The 13,887-nt window shown below is 42.4% G+C and overlaps 1 protein-coding gene across 1 annotated transcript in view; it reads left to right on the forward strand.

Moving 5' to 3' along the window:
• The first annotated feature begins 222 nt into the window (after positions 1-222).
• The window catches only part of RAB2A (RAB2A, member RAS oncogene family), a 45,538-nt gene continuing 31,873 nt past the window's right edge, over positions 223-13,887 (forward strand). The window contains exons 1-3 of the mRNA XM_049820838.1: positions 223-411; positions 505-638; positions 10,574-10,645. Coding sequence (XP_049676795.1) covers positions 593-638; positions 10,574-10,645 — 118 coding nt within the window. The 5' untranslated portion in view covers positions 223-411; positions 505-592. The remainder of the gene's footprint in view (positions 412-504; positions 639-10,573; positions 10,646-13,887) is intronic.

Below are 13,887 nucleotides of genomic sequence, written 5' to 3' on the forward strand. Positions count from 1 at the left end.
TCCCCGCCTCTCCCCGCAAGGCGGCCTTCTCCCTCTCCCCCGCCGCCGCGACACCCGCCCTGAGGAGAGCCCCGGCCCCGGGCCCGGCCCGCCGCCTCCCCTCAGCCCCGCGGCGCGGCGGGGGCGGGGCGGGGGCGGGGCCGGCGGCGGAGCCCCGCCCCCACGCCGGCGGGAGGCGGTGGCGGCGGCGCGCCCCGGGCCAGCCGCTAGCTCAGCACTTCCGGGTCGGGGGCGGGGCGGAGCGGAGCGGAGCGAGGAGGTGGGCGCGTGACGTTGCCGGAGTGCTCCGGGGCCGCTCGGCGCCTGTTATTGTTCTCGCCGCCCGCTCTTCCCGCCGCCGCGTCTGCCTTCCCCGGCGCCTCGGGGAGCGGCGGGAGGGCAGTCAGCGACCCAGCGAGCCCGCCGGCGGAGGTAGGAGCGAGCGAGCGAGCGGTTGCCCGCGGAGGCGCCCGGCGGGAGCGGGCTGCCGCCCGGCGGCCGTTAACCGTTTGCACCTCTCCGCAGCGCGAGCCCTGACAGCGGGGGCGGGGGCAGAGCGCGGGCGCCAGGAAGGAGCGAGCGGGAGAGGCGGCGAGCCGGGGAGCGGGCGGCCATGGCCTACGCGTATCTCTTCAAGTATATCATCATCGGGGACACAGGTAAGCGGCGGGGGCGGGGAGGCGAGGCGAGGCGGCCTCGGGAGAGCGGGGGGCGGGCGGGCGGAGCGGAGCGGAGAGCAGGGCCCGGCTCCCCGCTCCCATTTCCGCAGTGCTGGCGTCGTCGACGTGGTGGCCCTGCGCGAAGAGGCGGCTCCCCCCCCCCCCCCCCCCCTCCGCCTCTGCGCTGGGCCCCGCCCGGGGCCTCGGCCTGCCTCTCGGCGGCTCCGCGCCCGGCGGCCTTGGGCCCCGCCGCCAGGCCCGGAAGCCTGACAGCCGCCTCCGGGCCCGGCTGACAGGCCGCGGGGCAGGTCGGGCTGTGTCACGCCCCTGGCTGCGGCATCCGAGCGGGGGGGCGGCGGGGGAGAAGGCGCTGTCACTGCAAAACTTGCACCTGGGCAGTGCCCTTTACTTGCATCCCCGCGGCAGTGAGGCCGGAGGGGTGGCACGTCCCGCAGTTTTGCGGTGAGGGGCCACCGAGACCGCTGCTGTGAGGTACCTTCGGCTCGGGCTGCAAGGATGGCCTCTCCAGCCCCGGCTGCAGGTGCTGTCGCAAACTGTGTCAAGACGTACTGTCAAAAGGAAAACTAAAGCCCTGGCTCTTTCCTTCTCCTTTACGGGGACTTTTTTTTTTTTTTCGTTTGTCTTTTTCTTGACCACTGCTTTCCCAGATGCTTCAAGTTGCTTCTGTGGTCTCTTCCTCACCCATTTGCTTGCCACTTCTTAAAAACTTGCTGCGTTCAATTTGTCATTGGCTGCTGTGTAACAAATAATAACGCTTAGCGAATGCTGCAGACGTAACCGTATGCTGGTAGCAATTGCTATTTGAAGCCCCTTTGCCAGTACATTCAGCGCTTCCTCAGCACAGTGTGGATATGAGTAGCATACTTTCATCAAACTGTTGTCAGGACAAGGTAACTAACATGGTTAACTACTGTGCCTGTGTATTGTGCATCTTTCTTGTTGTTTTCCTCATACCTGAATAAATGCCTTCTTTAATAAGTTTGATGACACAGCTGTCATTTTACATGCTATTCTAAGGATACCTGCATAATTGTACTTCGTACCTATGAACCAAATTATCTGTTGCTAGACTATAATTATACATTACAGTCGCATAACACGTGAGGTTGTTAAATACGCTGGATGAAACTACTATGCGATTCTGTCTTTTCTTAAACCTACATTTAAACCCTGGAAACTTTTTTAGGCTGCTGCGATAGCACCTGTAGTACAAATGAATATTAAGAAATGTATCACAGCTATAATGACAGTGTTGAAAGCATTAGGCTGTAGATGATAAGCAAAAATTCTGATTTTTCTCAAGTATTTAGGTGAGGGACAGCTCGTTAAACCAGAGGACAGGAGATTACCTGCGCAGATTCAGGGGAAGTAAGAAGAAGTTTGTCTGCCCAGGGTGATGCAAAATGGTAGTGCAGTATTCGGAACAAGTGGCCAATCCTGGTGCATCTCTGAAAACTATAATCATTAGAAGCGGTAGAGTAGAGATGGCAGCAAACAATGGCTTTGGTACATTGATCACATACTGATTAGATTTTTACAATGAAATATCCTCAGTGTAATCATCTGTGCTGCACTTTTGCATTTAAGTTGCTCGAAATGTGAAATACAGAGTGGATGTGGGTCACTTCTGAAGTTGTTTCAGCTGCCTAAGAGCCAAATATAGGAAGAGTGAGACAGAAAAAGGAAACAGACGAAAACAGCTCACTGTTTGTGTTTTTTTTTGTTTTGTTTTGTTGTTTGTTTTTTGTTTTTTTTTAAATTCCTGTGGCTTTTATTCAAGAGTTGTTACAGGAAGCTAATTAAAACTACTGCAATGATCATTCTTGAAGTGAATTAAATATGCCAATAGTGGTAAGTTGGTTGTGCTTTTATTTAGATCTCCTATAAGCTTTTTTAAGTATTCTAATATATCTAGTACTGAAGAGCCAATTTATGTTGTGCACAGTTGTTTGTTGGTGTTACTACTGTTCCTCAGACCAAGGCAGTTGAACTCACATCTCTACTGATGGAAATTAGGAGGGGATTGGGATTGTCCTGTTCAGTTCCAGTGGTGGTCTGCCACAGCATTCCAACCAGTGAAGATATGCCAATGGCCTTGCAGGCCATGTAATCCTCATAGCGATCAAGAAATTTGTCTCTGGGGCTTGATTTAGAGTCTTTGGAAATGGATCAACTGCCTGGTGACTCAGCAGTTAGTTGTAAACAAACTGTAGGAGAAAAGTAAGACAGCATCAGCTGAGGACAGATGTTAACATTTACCTCCTCTTCCTTTTCAGCACTACAAAACAGAGTGGGTTATGCGAACCATAAACAAACCAACGAAAAACCCTTGCAGTTATACAAGACACCTGCATGTGTCTTCTCTGAATTGTGATTCCACATGCTTTCATCTGCTTAAACACAGGAATTCAGTATGATTTCAGTCTCTTAAAATGACAGCCACAAAAAGTGACTGTGCAAGACTGATTTTTGCTCAACAGCTCTTGTCCCCTTGCATTGCTTGCTTCATTGGTCATTGACATTTCGTGACTTTTTCTTTCACTGGTACTTCAGGCACAGTAGCTTTATGAACATGGGATTGATTCTATTCTGGTTGTTACATTTTATATATTAAAAAAAATAATAATTTTTTTTCTATCTAGTCAGAACCCTTTTAAGACCTGTTTAGTTTTCTGTCGTGGGAGAGACCTGAAATGGCATGGTTGTCTTCCAGGTACTCAAACAACGTTGCCATAAATCTGGGTGGCTTTTACATTGTATCAGTGGAATTTCATGGAGTTGGTATCTTTAAGAGAAAAATACAAGTATTATGGAATACTGACTGCTGTGAGAGTTAACCAGGAAAAATCTGATCTGGATATTTCCAAAACATTATAGGAGTTTGCAAATGCATTTAGAAGCATATGTGGTGCATTCTGCTTAGGGCTGTACCTTCGTCTTGTGGCTGATAGTGTCTGTTTCATGTTGATTGCGGGTAGGAGTTGGTGTGTTCTTCCACTCTTCCCTACACATTGGCTTTTGGCCACCAGTTGAAGTCAAGATGGACTTTGATCTGAACGCTCTTAGCACACTAGTATTGCCTGTTTTGGCAGTTGGTGACTGAAAGTCTGTCACTTTTTTTTTCTTGAAAGTTTTTCTGTGTGATGGTGAAATCTTGTTTTCTGCTTAAATGTTTTGTTACCAGCAGCGTACCACATAGGAATAAACTGGGAATGATACGTAAGATTTCTGTGAGGACTAGAGCTGGATTTTTTTTTTCCCCAGAATATTTAATATGCATTAAACAGGATTTTCTTATGTTAGAGTGTATTTACTAGATTCTACCAGAGAATGCTACTGAACTTTAGTATACCTGAAATACCAGTTTTGCAGTGGTCCAGTTTCTTGCCACCAACATAACTTGTCAGTTGTATCCCATCTAAATGTCTCTTTATGATCAGTGTTGCTGCATCTTCCATGAGCAGGTCTGTCTTCTGCTTTTCTTGAATGTGTTAGTTCAGCAACCCTCAGAGCTTCTTGCATAATGAACTTTCACTTGCCTTTCAATTTCAGCAGATAGTTGCTGGTTATAAACCAACAATATCTCAAAGTTATTCTTATTAGGGAAAGATGATGGAAGAAAATATAATTGCTTGGTGATCTAATTCTCCTCACTCCCTAAGCTGTCTAGTAAACCATTTCACTTGAACTAGGAGGTTCTCAAATGAATTGGCTTTATTTTTCAGTCCTCCTTCTGAAATGTTTCTAGTGTCATTGCACTTTGTTCTGGAACAGCAGCTGTTACTACCTAGCAATGTGCGTGCCAAGAGCCTCTTGCCATTATTTTCTACCAGTATGTAACAATGCTTCTTGGCTAAACAGGTTTTCATCCCACTAGAGCTGGTGTTAACACTTCATGATAGCTTGAGAACTTGCTCATACTGAAAACTAGAGTACTGATCTGCACTACTTATATCTTGCTTTAGGACCCTTTCAATGTTACTTTCACCCCTAAAAGAGCAGATATTAGGTGTTGTATAAGTACATCTTAGCCTCTTAGAAGTAGTTAACTAGAATTAACAAACTGTAAGTAGATGCCCATACAGATGGTTTCATGAGACTGTTACTGTGTACCCTCATACTAATGATAATCTTTAATTTAAAAAACCTAACCACCACCACCCCAAAAAACCCCAACAAAAAATGGCTAACACTACCCCATCCTCCAGCCTTGACTAAAACCATTTTATTATGAATGGCTGGCAGTTTTCTAAGTCTTTTGTGATCATCCAGGACACAAAGAGGTTTTTTAAAGACTCATGTAGTTTAATTTTGTTTGGAAAGAATTTTTATTTATTTTTAAAACCTGCAGTTAGCAGTTGGGTAGTGCCATACTAAATGAAATGTGATAAAGCTGAACAGCTCCTTTCAGTTTGTAAATCTGCACTAGTTTTTATGTAGGAGAGAAAACTTACATCACTGGATTCAGATACGCTGTTGTAAATAATTTACGGCAATGTTTATTTAAGTATTGAAGCTGAATCATCTTTGAAAGAGTTAAAAAGCCATTTTTATGACATTCCTTTTCCCAAACTTATGTAGTCATGGTGAAGGATTTTGGAGGTTATTTTTCTTCCCTTCTTGTCCATGCTCACATTGGTATGTGAAGTCCCTTTGCTCTAGAACTGACAGTTTGAAATTTTGTAGTTTGTTGTTCCTATTAATTTAAATAAAATTTTCCCATTTGATCACAGAGTTTTGACTAACGGATAACTGGCTTAAAAGAGGTTAAGAAAAATCTTTGCTTTAGGTTAATGTCTCATTATGCTTAGGCCTGTGAAAGGGCGTTACTGCACTTTGTTGGGTTGCATAAAGATGCTGTGGTTGGAAAGGAAGGAAAGAGGGAATGAGCTGTGAGCTGTGATAAGCAAAGGGCTTATGAAACATCTGGAAGCTGTGCAGACTACTAGAAAGAACTAGAAGTACCTCATAAGCCAGGTTAGAGGTATATATCTTGACATTTGTACTGTTTAATTACCTGGTTTAAATCTGAGTTGGCTTTAAAATCTGTGTTGTTTGAGACTGTCCTTAGCCTATTTAAAGATTGATTTTTGTTTGTTTTCTACAGGGAGGTAAGAGAAGCAGGAAGTTTGTTTCAGCTCATTTGGTATTGGGCCTTTGGTTTCATGGGCATCCAAGCTGACATAGTTGATTACAAGTAAAAGGAAGAGGTCTTGATTCCCTTACCTGGTGGTGACCTTCATAGTTTACCATAAGCTGAATCAACCTGCTAACGCAGTAGAAAACTGCCTACTTTGGGGGTTAACTTTTTACTTGGTGGGTGAATCAGCTGAGTTGGCCCCGGGGTCTGGAGTACTTTCAAAGGAGGAAGCTAGACCTAGGGGTATTGGTGAGAGCAAGATATCAAAGGGGCAGTGGGTCTTGTCTCTGTGGGTGTTGAGCTGATTGATCACCCTGTCTTGTGAAGCAACAACGAAAAAAATAGTTCTGGCCGAGTTAATCCAATGTTTATCTCCTGCCAAAATGGGTGGACCTGGTTACCACTCCTTGTCTCAGCTATGAGGTTCTGCTTCTTAGCTGTCACCATCAGTGCTTGTCTCATCCTTCAGAGAGCCAGTTCAGCTCACAAAGATGGTTTACAAACCAAAACCAAACAAATGGTAGGTATGGTTGGAAAAGTGTAAGAGCAATTTTGAGTAAGGAGGTAGAACTGTAGGGGAAGGAGGGAGTCTACTCATCAGAGGCACCTAGTAGATTAACTAAAGATATTTGTCTTCAAAATTCAGTTTTGATAGCCAGGCTGGGGTGACTACTACTGCAGTTCTTTTTCTCTGTCACCTTTCTTGGGCTGTGGTGGTGCTTATGTGAAAAAGTAAGGAAATTATCTTAGTCCCCTGTCCCCCCCTTTTTGAGGCTTTTTTAGTTTTGAGCTAGATCAGCTTTCTAAGACAAACAAACATCAGTGGAAGGAACACTGAGTTTTGTCTAGTGGTAAGAAAAGCCTGGAAGTTTTCCTCATGTTGACAGTAGTGCACCTTTGACTTTGCAGCTGATGACTGAACTTTCCTTGCCCTATTCACAGGGAGTCACAGGAGCTGGAAGGGGAGAAGGAAGCAAGTCAGCTGAGCCAGTTAAATGGCTTTTGCTATCATCACCTGTGCTATGGTTCCAGAGCTGCTTTTAATTGCCATGAGTGCAGCCTGCTACTGAAAAGAACAACCCTTCTCTTTGCTATGTATTTTGTAGCCCTAGTCTCATGCACATACTAGTGTGTTGGGTGACTGTAGTTTTATGCTGGGTCTGTTTCTTGGTTCAGCTCATTGCATAACCTTATGAGTGAGAAGGGAGAGGTTACCTTTGCCACTGAGCTGTTCTGGCTTGCTGAGCAGTGAAATGAACACTAGTGTTGATATAAGGAAGGGAGGTGTTGGAAGCGTGGCTGGGCCAAGGTGGACAATAGCAAAGCTCTGGCAATGCTGTGCCTAGGGAAGTAGACTGCAGAGCGGCATCCAGATAAAGAGGAAGCTGTTAAAGGAGGCAGAGGAATTTGGACAACCAACTCAGGCTGCTGGTTTGAAAATCAGAGCCAGAGGGTAAAACTACTGTAATGCAAGTTCCACTTCCCATCACTGTTTGGGTACTAAGAAGTGATCCTAGAACAGGCACTTGCAAAGAAGCATGCTGCTGCTCTGTGCACATAATCCATTGTCTTAATTTGTTCTTAAGCAAGAGCTTTTGTTTACTGTGGTTGTTGTTGAAGTGTATCCAAGCTCTGCTTATTTCTTGTTTTAAGATACTAAGATTTTTTTCTCTGGGGGTGGTTTATCTGAAACTATATTAAAGTAATTGTGGCAGTAAAATGGAGAATAAGTTAATAAAAAACTGAATCTGTCCCTTGTGTTCTACAATTGACTATCATAGGACATGCTCTACTTTAGTTCCTAGAGTGTCTGCCTCATTTCAGGTATAAGATTTATAGTGCTGAGTGACTGAGATAGCTGGTAAACAGCCACTTTGGTCTTAGAGTTAACCAGTGTAGTTACTTTAAACCATCTGTATGCCATGGAATTAGCTGCCATGCAACTGTTAATTGATCTTTGCAGCATCTGTTTATGTCACAAGGTGGTAAACTGCTCAGGAGTTCATATACAGCTCCTGTTCCTGGTAAAGGTTGCTGGCTTTGTCTATGATAGTGCAGTCTGCTCAGGCTCTGGAAGTGAATGGGCCACAAGCTATTCTCGTAAGAACTTTTCTGTTACAAACTTGCAATGTCTTAAAACTATAAAATTAAAAGAAAATATTACTATTAAATGTAGGCAGTAAATATTTGTAAGTACTATCTAAAATGGATTATAACCTAAACTTAACAGGTACTACAGCTTCGTTTGCAACTTTTTGAACCTCTTTTTCAGTCAATAGCAGTGCAAAACTTAGGGACTTCCAGATATTTTTTGCTAGAAGGTTCTGAAGTAGCAGGAATGGCATTAAACAAACTAGTTATTTCTTCTGTTTCTGTGTGTGAACCCATCAGTCTATGGTCTGCTCCTAAAAGGCCTGCTACACAGAAGTAACTACAGGTGCAGTCGTCTTGTGCCAGTTTGAGACAGGGCTTGCATCAAAGGAGCTGTGCTTGTCTGTCATCTTCGCTGAGCTAATGCTGGTGTTTGTATATTCTCCTGAACCAACAAGCTGGTCACCAGTCTTACGAGAAGAAGAAATATCAGATTGCCATTTGAGAACTAGTGCTTCGACACCTAATCAAGTGTTATTTTGTTGAGTAGGTTTTGAAATATTTTTCTAATGTTTGTAAGATTTGTGCAGGAGTATTGGATAGTTTTGAGGTTCTGGTTTATCCAATGATACTGAAATCACTTTGTAAGGTTAATGGCCAAAGCTATTCTACATTCTACTTCTGTGTGATTTATAGGTTGTTTTTTGTAAGTGGCATGGTGATTATGTTCTGTCATGGGGCAGCTATATTTCATTGGTGGTATAAAAGTTTTCTGTATATATAAAGTGTTCTGTGAATAGAAGAATTATTGATATTTTTAAGATCCCTTAGAGTTTTGTGTTCTCTGTCCCAACAGCTCCAGTATTCTGCCTGTCCCTTCTCCCTATTTCTTTCTTGCCTCCAGCACTCTCCCCCATTCCTCATCCACTTCTCTTATGTCCACTAATTTTGTCAGACAAAATCTATATCTGCTTCTAAGCTGCTTGTGTTTGACAGCTTGCTATCATAAGCCAGAGCGCTACAGAAAAGAGATCTGTTAAGGCCAATGCTGCAAACTTTGCCTTGGGCTGTAGTTCCGTGCCGCTCTAAGCTGTTGATCTGCTGGTTGCTGCATTTCTCTTCCCTCATTTGAACTAACTCTCATGCTTGTCTGACCCTGCATTAAGCCATTTCTGTTTGCTTTGTCAGTCTTAGCGTCAGATTTGCATGCTAACCCAGCGGACAACTGAAACTGAAATTGCTTCAGAATTCATCTAAGCCGTGTGGAGAAATGGGCACAAACATGCAGTAGGGAAGAGAGTGGGGATAGCAGCACCAACAGCTGGCTTAAGCTGCTGGAATTGCTGCATCGCTTGGGATATATTCATCTCAGAGTGTCATCAATTTGTCACAACTTGTTTTGTGACAAAACTAAATGCAAGTCTCCTATTTCTGTTAGATTTGATTGAAACTCACTGCTGGTCTTAGCTTTTTAAGACCAAAATGACAGGTGGGCAGTGATTACGATTGTGTAGGCTGTGTTTCCTCATGAAACCATACTAAAAAACTTTGCTGAATTTAGTAGCAGAAAGATCAATGTCACTTTATGCAAACTTCTGGTATGCATACATTGTGTCTTGCAGTATGGTTTTTTCCTTTATCCCTTTGTTTGCTCTCTCTTATTACCAGATATGTCACTTCTGATCAGCTGTTGCTGACCTCTAGTGTGTGGCTAAAATAGCCTTATCTTGCTGGACAGATAAAGTAAAGTACAGCAGGAACTTGAATGCTACAGTATTATATATTATGTGATAATGGTTCAGAGTTTAAATGTATGTAAACCAAATGTATGACTGTCAAGTTTTAGAAGGCTGAAAATGCGAAATTTGATTGAGCAGAACAGGAAAAATGACCCTCCAAGTAAAAGAACAAGGAAAGATTAACCGTAAAAAAGTATTACCTTTACAGATTTAGGTAGTCTGAGTACTCCTGTTGACAGCATTAACTTTTACTTCTCTGTGCTTTCATATACAGAAGAAATTGCCCACTTGCTGACCAGTGTCCATGTAATGTGAGGTAGTTAACCCATTTGGGTTGGAAATCAGGAGATCTGAGCAGGACAATCTTTGTGTTGACTGCCTGTAATGTGAACTCAGCTGTTGCTGTTCTGCTTGGACTATTTTTTGGCCTGTTGGGAACCAGTGGCCAATAACATATAGTGGTTTCAGCAGCCATGTACGTACTTCTCTTACCTCAGCTGATAAATTAGGAGTTAGATGGGAGTGAGGTGCTATTGAGGATCTAGTTAGCTTGGAAGAAAGCTGAAAGTACTGAAGGAGAAGCAGATGTAGGGTTGTGAGGAGTAGCAGAAAGACTTGAAGTTACTGTGGAGAGGATGTGAAATGATACTTTGAAGGACTGTTAGGAAACTTTTCTGCTGAATTTTAAAAGCAGAACTACTTTTTCAAAAGAGGACTTAATTTTTGTTAAATTTTTGAAAATAACTGCTTTGACTTTAATGTTTCTGGAACTTTAAAAGCTGTTGTGTTATGAAAAGTTGCATACACTTCAAAGTAGGTGAAATCTAGTATCTCAAGTTCCAGCAATGAATTTTAAACAACGTATAACGTTCACTTAAATTAATTTCTGTTGGTTCATAACAGATTTTAATTTGCTTAAAACTTCTTTCTTTTCTTTTTTTTAGGTGTTGGGAAATCATGTTTATTGTTACAGTTTACAGACAAGCGGTTTCAACCAGTTCACGATCTCACTATTGGTAGGTCTCTTTTGTCATCCCCCACAATGCTAAAGGTTAAGCAGCTAAGGTACCTACCTCAGCATGCATTTGTGAGTTTGTTGTGCTGCAGTAATGTAGGATTTGTGCTGTATTAAGGTAGCAGTGAATCTTTAGCTGGTGAATATTTGTTAGCTAATAAAGCCAAGTGGAGGTCTTTTTTTTTCTTATTGGGAAGGTGCAATCTGAAACAATTTTAAAAATTCATAGCTACAGTATCTCAACTGTCTCTTCAGAAAAGCTAAAAACTGGGCATGGAAGCAGAATTGGCCAAACTTGAAATGCACTGGTAATGCAAATGGCAGATTTTTCACAAGGGAATACACTATTAGCCTAGCCACAGAACCTTGAAGAGAAGTTACAGATAAACTAAAGCAAAGTTAACCTTAAAGATGAATAAGAAGATCTACTATTTGGGAAAGACTAACTTCTGGATAGAGAAGGATTGAAGTGTGATGGTATTCCCTGTTTGGAAGGGACAGGGTTTTTTCTTCCCACTCCTCAATTGGATGTGGACCATTTGTGTGGGTATGATTTGATATTTGTACTAGGGGAAAGGAGTACATGTTGACATAAGGCATTGCTTCTGATCTAACTACAGTAAATGATAAACTTTTATTTATCTTTCTACACAAAATATGAGGAATAGTGTGGGAATAAATTATTCGGTGGGCAAGCTTAGTCTTCAGATGAGTTTCACTGTTAAACATAACAGATCCTAATCTCTGCTAAGGTTGCGGAACCTTTGAACTTCTTGATGTTATTTCAAGGAACTTTTCAGTTCTAATCGTGATGAGCCTTGTACAAAATATATCCCTAGTCTCTATTTTTTATTTGTGCCCTGGAATAGGTAGGCTTCCTGTGTTTGGGAGTACTGAAATAGATGCTTGAAATATAAACAAATATTCTTTATGTAACAGAATGTATCAGGTGGTTTGGTTATGGCTTCCCTTTCTCTCTTGACAGTCTTCCTGTACCTTGTGTATGGCTGTCTAATATAATACAAATTCTTAGGCTAACATCACTTCTCAGATACTTCTGAGGTCTTGGCAGTAGATAGGCTGGCTGGATAAAGAGCCTGAGTTCTTTAGGGAGGCATGAATTATTGTCATAATTTCTTCTTTAGGCCTGCCAAATATATGACACCTTATGTATCACTTATGCCTTTGGCAGCCCTGTCACATCAGGAAACTGATAGGCTGTAGGAAGAAGCTTCACCTCAGCAGGGTGGTCGTAGTGCCATTTCTTTGCCTGGCATATACCTAGCTGAAACCTGGGAGCGGAAATGGAAGCTAGTGGGATGAGGAGGTGAACCTAGATAGCAACATAATGAGGGATGTAGGAATGGAGCATGGGAAGCTGCTTGGAAAGGGGAAGAAGGGTCATAAGCTGGAAGCAGCCTCCTTTCACTTAACTGATAGGGCGTGTGTGTTTGGCCAGGAGAATGGTTCCCCCAATTACCCAAACAGATTTAGAAAGACAGAGATAAATAAAGAACATGGGTTCAAAGTCATATGAATGCCCATGCAGGGCAAGATGGGATGGGTTGATGTTACCTAATGCACTTCCAACTGATGATGTTAAAACTCCTGAGAGCCTGTAGATTGAATAAAAAGGCTTGTGTTACATAGCCTAACTTTTTCAATATAATACAATGATTTCAGCCTATGGGAGTGCAGATCTGTTGCTGCTGGGAGCAGCTTGGGAGAGGAGAAGGGAAACTGATATTGGACATGTAGAAAAAAGACATTTCATCTAGAGTTGTGCAAAATTCAGCCCCAAATTTTAGTATAGCTAGCCTAAAATGTTATCTTAAAGATTTAAGAAATTCAGAGAGAAACTTTACCTGTAATGAAAACAAGGGGAGCGGGGGGGAGGATAGAATGCATAGAAGCAGGTATTTTTCTGTCTTTGAGCTACGCTCAGAATTGTGCATAACTGTGATAGTACTCTAAAAGAACTTAATATGCAACAGCTGTCTTCCATTTATTTTTCATTTGGGGATTGAAGTATCTGTTATTAAAAGAAATGAAGGGAGGGAGAAGCTGCATGATGCAGTTGCAGGGGAAAAAAGCCTAACCCTCCTGACACCACCACCCCCCCCCCCCCCAACCAAACCCAACAACAACAAAAAAACCCAACTGCAAAAAAACCCCACAATGTTTATGGGTAGATATGGGTGACAAAAAAACACGGTAAACATTTATTTGGTTTGCCTGTTGTCCTTAGGATGCGCCCTTACTGTAAACCTGAACAGTTTCTATTCCTTAAGAGAACAAACTTACCATCAAACTGGATGTGTTGTTTCAAATTCAGAATTTTCTCTCAGCAGATATTTTGATGGAAAAGGATAAATATCCTTTTAATTTTTCTGTGGTGTTGTGTGTAGAAACCAAATATTTAGGATGACTGCTGGATTTAAATCAGCAGCTCTATATCTGCATTTTGAGATGAAGTAATACCTGCAGCGTTGCCAGTTGTAGTAGTCCAAGAACCTTCCCCTGGCTTTGCAATCAACTTCGGAGAGCATTGTCATTAACCTGCTGCCTCCTTTCTGCCCCGACCCCTCCGTTCTTTCAATTTGTTTGCATACAGTTACTGCAAGTTATTTGGATGCTAAAGAGAGCAGAGTGTTCTTTGGCCCACGGCTTTTATTTGGCTCTGATATCCTGTGGGGGAGGGGAGTGGTTCCTCCTTGCCCCCTTCCCCAAAAATCATGCTGCAGAAAGCAACGCTGCCCCCTCCAAATATTCTAAACAAACTTTTGAAGAGATGTTTGGAATACTTCAAATCAGGGCTGCTTAGTTGGAAGACTTCAGTCCAAATCTAGACAGCGATCAGTTTTAGACAAAACTTAACCTACCAGATCTTTATTTTTTTCTGAAATAATGGATATACAACACATAGATTAATGAAACCTTGATAGCTTTAAATATGTCCAACTATCTCTAGGTATTTATCAGATTTTAACTACTGTAGTAATAGTCTCAATTTATGCTTAATTTACTGTTAAGGATCTTAAAACTGCTTTAATAGATGGTACAAAAGGCTGAGGTTTTTTCCACTGAAGAAATTCCTTTTGTTTATTTGAAACACATTTAATTTTTTCCTTAGTTATTAAATTTGATCTTTAACTAGCTAGAATTTTGGAAGCACTTTTTTCATAAAGGCAGATGAGTTTTAATAAAGTAATAAAATTTATCTTGTTGAAGGTGATATTTGTA

The sequence above is a fragment of the Accipiter gentilis genome, chromosome 2 (assembly GCF_929443795.1).
Source record: "Accipiter gentilis chromosome 2, bAccGen1.1, whole genome shotgun sequence".
NCBI lineage: Eukaryota > Metazoa > Chordata > Aves > Accipitriformes > Accipitridae > Astur > Astur gentilis.